General features: G+C 34.5%; 1 protein-coding gene across 1 annotated transcript; it reads right to left on the bottom strand.

The window, feature by feature from the left end:
• Positions 1-204: 204 nt before the first annotated feature.
• Positions 205-1174, bottom strand: LOC120172823. Its single transcript, XM_039180185.1, has 2 exons — positions 1043-1174; positions 205-809 (listed from the first exon to the last, which is right to left on the bottom strand). Exons 1-2 carry the CDS (start codon positions 1082-1084, stop codon positions 237-239), a joined length of 615 nt encoding a protein of 204 aa, XP_039036116.1. The 5' UTR covers positions 1085-1174; the 3' UTR covers positions 205-236.
• Between the last annotated feature and the right edge of the window lie 6456 nt (positions 1175-7630).

Here is a 7630-nt window from a genome sequence, read left to right as displayed (position 1 = left end):
TGATAGGGGCCAACATACTCTTAAAAAGAATAGGGACCAAAATAACTATTTAGTCAAGTGTTATGGGCATTTCCTGACATTATGTCTTAATTATATATACTAACTAATGACATTACCAAAGTGAAAAAAAAGATTATGTCAAATTAGAGTCTAGTTGAGGGACTAGAATCATAATTTGACCTTGTGGTACTTGGTGTGGGAGAAGATTCAAAGTCTTCATAGTTCTCTATACCCCTCTACTTGCCTAAACAAACATTAACATTGTTGAAAGACTCTTGTTTCAAGAGTTGCTGCTTAGGGGAAGAAATAGCCACCGGTGGAATCTCGATGGCGACAAGTTGAGGCGGTGGATGCTGCCATTGAGGAAGTGGTCCGGCCAAGAGAATGTTCTGCAGGAGCGGACCTGCATCCTTCACTGCCTGCAACAGCCTTCCTTTCTCAGGCAGTGGCCTACTAGCCGCTAGTTTCAAGGCGGCGGCAGCTGACGATTGCGGCAACAAGTCCGAATCCAGAGACGAGACTAAGCTCAAGTTGGACTCATCGTCACTGCTAGAAACACCAGGAAGTGAAGCAGTTTCATGCTGAACTTGCTTGCGCTGTGATTGTAGCTCGAGTAGTACAAATTTCTCCAGCATTAGGTTCCGGCATCGACGCCGAGCATTGTCTCGTTCTCTCATGGTCTTGCTTAGAACATCCTTGAGATGAATCGATTCAAGGTCTCTCTTTGTGATCTCCTCTTTAGCTGATATTAGTGTATCCTCTAGCTCCAAGGTTGTAAGCAAAAGGGTATGCTTTAAATCCCCCATTCCCTATAAATTTAATGAAAAAAGGTTAGAATTTGACCCAAACAAGAAACACTCAATGTTCAAAACAAGTAACCTTAATAGTACTATCGCAAGATTTTGTCAGATGTTACGAAATTACAAAATTCCATACAGAAAATTAGATCATCAGGAGAAATACAAAGAAAATACATAAACTATATGATGATTTGAAATTTCTAGAAGTTCAAAGCACCTCCTTGGTCCATCCGTGAGCTTACCTCTTCATGAGCGCAAAATCCCCACTGGTCTTCCGTATTCATTTACCAAATGCCTAAAAATGGCAGGATTGTTGAGCTTGTTTTATGAGAGTTGAAATAGAGTTTCCCCTTTTAGTTTTCATGGGACAAACAACACATGAATACAAAAGCTCAAGATAGGGCTAAAAACGATGAGTGGGTTGCCCTTTTTATACAGTTAGATTCTGCGTGAGTAAACACAGAGACTTTTGAGATGTTTCGAGGTTGAAGGGAGTGTGAAATCAGCCGAGAAAGTGGAGCCTAAGTCCTTCAAGTTGTACCTTTTTTGTTGTTGTTGTTGCTATACGCATGTAAACGTTCCAAAGGAAAATTTGTTTTTTCATGGACTTGTTTTTCAAAACCATTGTGCTTTTTGGTAACGGGGGAATAAATATCATTAAAGGAATCAAATTTTTAAAGTTATAATTTAATTATTTAAGTAAAATATTATTATTATATACACGCTATTCTCTCGTTAAATTTGAAATATATTATCATAAATATTGTGTGGTCCTAATGGTTAAAAGAAGTGTTGTTTTCCCTTGAGATTTCAAGCAATTTGAGTGTGTGTATAGATTATCAACTATTAAGAAAATATTATAAATGTAACACCATACACCAATACGACACATAATCGACTGATGAGAGTGCCACACGGAACCACCGAAGTGGCTAACCAATTTTTTTTAATTATTCTTAATTTAAAATGACCATTTGTATAAGAAAATCAATGATAAAATTATAATAAAAACTTTAACATCATTTATACAAAACAATTTATATTCAGGAGCTCCCATAAATAGTAATTAAAATATACAGACCATCATTCAAATCAAATCATGTCTCGAGTATACAAAATAAGGATTTCAAATATAAATGCCCACAAAAGAACACATGACGTACTCTGCCTTGGATTTGGTCTGGATCTACTCTGCATAAAAAGTTCTTCAAGTGCTCCACCTAAGAATCTGTGTAAGGAAACAAATTCCAAACGCCGAGCTAACTAGCCTAGTGTTACACTAACAACTAAAATACACTAAAAGGGATTCATTAAAATCATGCTTTAACAACCTGTAAAAGTACTATGAATCTACCCAATTCAATCATTAATGAGTATCTATGTGATACTCACTCTCTACGCTATAGTAGACATCATGGTGCGTTTGAGGGATTTCTGCATCTCGGAGCTCACGCATCCCTCTGGTAGCCCTCTAGTCTTGTAACACCCCCAACTCGTACCCGACTCGGATACGAGTCTGAGGTGCCACATCGACTTTTCAAAACTTGCACATCCATAAAACAATACGAAACTTTAAACTTTTATTAACACAAAAACCATATTTACATAACTATGTTCGGCACATTACAAAATTGATCAGAGCATGCATAAATTACCCTTTTGTACATGCCAAAACTTTTAACTCAACAAAACACATACGAATGATTTTCTTATGATCTGATCCTTGAGTGAAGATATGCTGCTCCGCCAATACTAGGGCAACTCTTATTGCTTTTCGGTACCTACGTGTAAATCACTTACACGCTAAGTCATAGACTTAGTAAGGCATAATAAAATATAGAAGAAAACTCTAGCTATTTAAACATGCATGAACATGTAATCTTGTAATACCATACCAACAATATAACATTAAATATAATGTAAGGTATACATATACCTATCGCACATTGTTTCCATCACAATCCTTACTATCATCTATATCTTGTAATTATAGCCTCTTATACCTAACCTTTTTAATCAACATCTGATTCATTTAACCTAGCAATACATACATCATCATATAAATAATACAATTCATATCACAAGGCATATACAACACATGTTATTTCTTTATTAGCCCATGTACACATGTGAGAACTGTAGATATGTGAGTCTATTGAGGTTGTGCATTATGTTGTCACCACAACTCGTATGGAGTCCCACTAGGGGCATATGAATTTGTCCCAAAGGACTACTATGAAATGTCCCGAAGGACCACTATGTCCTGAAGGACCACTATGTCCCAAAGGACCACGTAAAACCCTCGACTCTTGGCATGCCAACTATACCTCTAGCCCTCATGACATATAACATGGGCATGATTAGTTATCATTTCACATATTCACATATACATATCAATGTTCATATGATTTCATATTCATATGTCACTTATCTTATAACACTTCTCATGTGTTCATATAGCATGTATATCATTTCACATATTAATATCGCATAAGTCATATATTCAAGTAACTCATAGTCCTATATCTTCTCATAAATTCTTATATTATCATATGTATCTTTATACTCATTCACAGTTACCATAACATATATTCACATATATCATATAACATATGCAATAACCAATAACACACATATATCATGACAAACATATACTCATATTAATGCATATAAGTCATATCACACAACATCAATCCTAATCATTATTCTACTCATGCAATCATATATTTCAACATGTAGGAAACAAACTTATCGCAAGTCTAATTTCTCATCGAGTCATATTTAATATTCGTATGCCCTCACCTTGGCCTCACTGACTATTAATTATTCCTATGACTTTCTTCTTTTCGATCAGATTCTAACTTGGTGATCTTTCCAAAGTGTTGAGTTAATTGATCGATGGAATCGACCAAGAGGGGGGTGAATTGGTAATTAAAAATTTGGTGGAAGCTTTTGCAGAAAATTGAAAGTAATTGCACAACGATTTAGAGTGGTTCGACTTTCTCAACCAAAGTCTACGTCCACTACCTTAACTATCCACACTAAGGATTTTCCACAAATTCACTAATTTGTCTTTCTTTTGAGGACAAAGAGTAACCTTACAAATCCCTCAAGAACTATACCCCAAATTCTTGAGAACACTCTCTCCAAAAGAGAACACTCTCTCCCAAAGAGAACAATACAAATTTTGCAAACTTACAAGAAAATCCTCACAAGGCAAGATGTTTGCACAATTCTAGAACAAAGAAAAAACACTAAAGAATAATACAATTTAGCACAATAAGTGTTCTTGAAAGAAAAAGTGAATATTGAATGAAATAGGCTTAAAAATGCTCAAACTTGAGGTTTGATGCTTTCTCTTTGATTCTCTCTTGATTGTTGTTGATTGTTGTTTCTTGTTGTTGATCAATGGCTTCTAAGCTTGTTTAAATACTCCTTCAATTGATTCTGAATGTTGGGGATGGTTAGTCGAGTTAATGGAGCCGTTTAAGTGTGAAAACAATTAATAAAACTGCTTGGAGCGTGGGGGGAATCAGTTCCCCCTTGTAGGGAATCGATTTCTGTAGTGTAAAAATTCAAATATTTCGACCGTTGAACAGGGGGAAATTGGTTCCCTCCGAGAAATCTGTTATTTCTCAAAGCCAAACCATTCAGGGGGGAATCAGTACCCCCTGGGGGAGAATCGATTCCCTCTGGGCAATCTGCCCATTTTGGTTTGATTTTAATTAAGAAATGATTTTTGACTCGATTAAGACTCGAAATACTTTTTAAACTTGTTTAAAGATTAAAACATATTTTTACACTTGAGTAAGGATTAAAATGAACTTTGAAAGACTTGGAGTAATATTTTGATATTCGAATAATTATATCGAATATACTTAGAAAATCTTTTGTAAAATCTTAAAATTGATTTAACTTAATTTGTTATATCAAAACATCAAAATGTTTTCAACAATCTCCCCCTTTTTGATATAACAAAACATTTTAGTAATTTTAAGATTTTCTAATTGAAAAGAAATTTTGAAATCAAGTTTTGAAATTACTCCCCTTTACTTTAACACTTCTCCCCCTTTTTGTTAAATCAAAAGGACTCTAAAACGTTTTTAAACAAGGTTTTGAAAAATTAGCCAATTGATATTTAGAAATTTTAAGCTACTAAGATCACAATCAAGAGAAGACGTTAGCCATTAGTTTCATAATCAATATTCATAAACGAATGTGAAATGGTGAAATTGGTCATATATCTAACATGATGTAAATGATGCACAAAATTAAGCAAATCCACATATATAGATAAGTTCAAATCATCCAAAACAAAATATCAAACAAATTCAAACATCAACAACCAAAGAAAAAACAATCTAAGAGCATTAGAAATGTTGAAAACAATAAGTTTGCAGTTTTTATCCAATAAAGCTAAGCAAGAAATAAGGCCTAATCATCCATCGATGGACCAAGAAGAGATAAATGTGCCCAAATGTTGGTCACATCACATGAAAGTGCATCGACCCTCTCGTCCAAAGTGTCGAAACGACGGTTCATCGTTTCGTTGGTAGCAGTCAGATGAGATTCGATGGATGCAAACCTCATATCAAGATTCTCCATAAATGATGGGAAGTATGGAGGAACTTGATCTTCTTGCTGTGCTTGTTCCTCGTGCTGCTCCGGCTCATCGTCGGCTTCGTCAGCTTCCGGAGGTTGCTCACTAGTACGAACCTATAGACCTGTTTCTTCATTGATCTTCCATCCCGATTTAGTTAAAGAAAAGATATTGATTTGGTTTTTGAGTGGAAAAATAGCATCAAGGCCAACCCTAAGCTCGGCTTTAGAAAACATATTACTCAGAATACAACCGTAAACTAGAGATGAACAGAGTTTCCTATTAGGAACAAGGTTTACGGTTTCAACAATTTCGGTAAAGATAATTTGAGGTAGGTTTATTTTAAGATTATTTTGGACGCAATGTAGCCAAAAGAGATCCAAGGCTCGAAGAGTGGAGTATCTACCTCCGGATGGTCGAAACCACCAAGAGATCATAAGATGAAGAAAACGATCATGGAGATCTAAAACACTCGCACTATCCCTTCGTTTATACTGAGAACCTACCATTTGTTTTTCATTGTCTAAGCCTACATTATCTAATCCTAATACGTTGACTATGTAATCCGGGTCAATGTAAAAGAATTTTCCTAGAAGATAGGATCGTATTCCTATGGTTGCGGTTTAAGCCCGGTTTTGAATGCAAACAACATTATAGTAGAAGATACGAACACGTTGATGATAAACTATTGGTTTAAGTTCGAAGAGTTTATCAAATTTCCACTCTTGTAGGGTAGGAAGATGTCGAAAATTGATGTCTAACATGGCTTGAAGAGATGAATTCATTCTTCCCGGATTTTGTAAGACTCACAGTATTGAGAATACCTAAAGAAAAGATTTTGTCTACGACTAGGTTCATTAAAGCACGAATTACGAATAGTCATATTTGGATCTCGGGATTAAGATTAGGAATTTATTGGATAGGAGGAGGATTTGGAGGTGAGTTAGGAGGTTGGTTTGATTGACTAGAGGAAGGTCTAGAAAGTTTGTGAGATATGAAGTAAGATAATCAGAATGTAAAGAGTAACCTGCAATTTTAAACACATGTATGCAACAAATATCAATCCCAAAACTCAAATGAGTCCTCGATATTTCAAGGTTCTCTAAAATAATCCCAATGGGCAAAGTTTTGAAAAACTATTGAAAAATAAAGTTTGAAAGTCTTAATACGTATAGTTTTCATGAAAGACAACATAATTGAATAAAAACATCATTAATTTTTGAAAATATTTTTTTTATTTCAAAATTCTCAGAAAACTTTGAAAAATTGTTCCTTTTTTTTGATGAAATTAGTTGTAAAATCTAGTTTCTAAACACTAAACAATCAATGCCCGATATAATGTTCAACCTAGAACTAATTAAAACTAGTCCTATGTTGAAAACATTTTGATGTTTCGATATAACAAATTAAGTATAAATGAATTTTAAGATTTTACAAATGATTTTCTAAGTATATTCGATTTAATTACTCGAATATCAAAATATTACTCCAAGTCTTTCATGATCAATTTCAAACCTTACTAAATGTGTAAAATTGTGTTTTATACTTAAAATATTTTTTAAACAATTTTCACAAAGTATTTTGAACCAAAATCAAGCCTAAAATCAATTTTTCAAAGTGATGCACCGATGCACCAATCCATGAATCGATGCACCAATGAATAAATTGAACATCGAATGCATTTTATGCATCGATGCACATACCATGCATCGATGCACTCAGTGCATTTGATGCTTTGATGCACAAGCCATGCATCGATGCACTCAGGCTATTTTGAAATATCGAATGCATTTCATGCATCGATGCACTAAGAGTGCACCGATGCACTAAGGGTCCAACGGTCAAAATATTTGAATTTTACACTTGATTTACCAATGTACCTTGTGCATGCATCGATGCACTGACGCTCCCAACTGATTTTATTAATTGTTTTCATACTTAAACGGCTCTATTGACTCCACTAAGCATCCCCAACGTTCAGAATCAATTGAAGGAGTATTTAAACAAGTTCTGAAGCCATTGATCAATAAGAAATAACAAGAAATTATTGAGAAACAAGAGAGAAAGCATCAAACATCAAGTTTGTGCAAATCAAGCCAATTTTCCTTCAATATTCATTTTGCTTTCAAGAACACAATTTGTGCTCATTTGTTATTATCTTTGAGTGTTCTTATCTTGTTCTAAAATTGTGCAAACCTATTTCCTTGTGAGGTTTTCCTTGTAAGTTTGC

This window comes from Hibiscus syriacus, unplaced genomic scaffold (genome assembly GCF_006381635.1).
Source record: "Hibiscus syriacus cultivar Baekdansim isolate YM2019G1 unplaced genomic scaffold, ASM638163v2 tig00111881_pilon, whole genome shotgun sequence".
In the NCBI taxonomy this organism is placed as follows: domain Eukaryota; kingdom Viridiplantae; phylum Streptophyta; class Magnoliopsida; order Malvales; family Malvaceae; genus Hibiscus; species Hibiscus syriacus.
The sequence above is the reverse complement of the archived record's forward strand: the minus strand, read 5'-3'. Positions and strand labels throughout refer to the sequence as shown.

Bases quoted from the DNA above. Each gene is read 5' to 3' on its own strand.
- LOC120172823 (XM_039180185.1), bottom strand. From the start codon at position 1,084: ATGAATACGGAAGACCAGTGGGGATTTTGCGCTCATGAAGAG. The intron at 810-1,042 runs GTAAGCTCACGG...TTAAATTTATAG, and splicing joins GATTTTGCGCTCATGAAGAG to GGAATGGGGGATTTAAAGCA.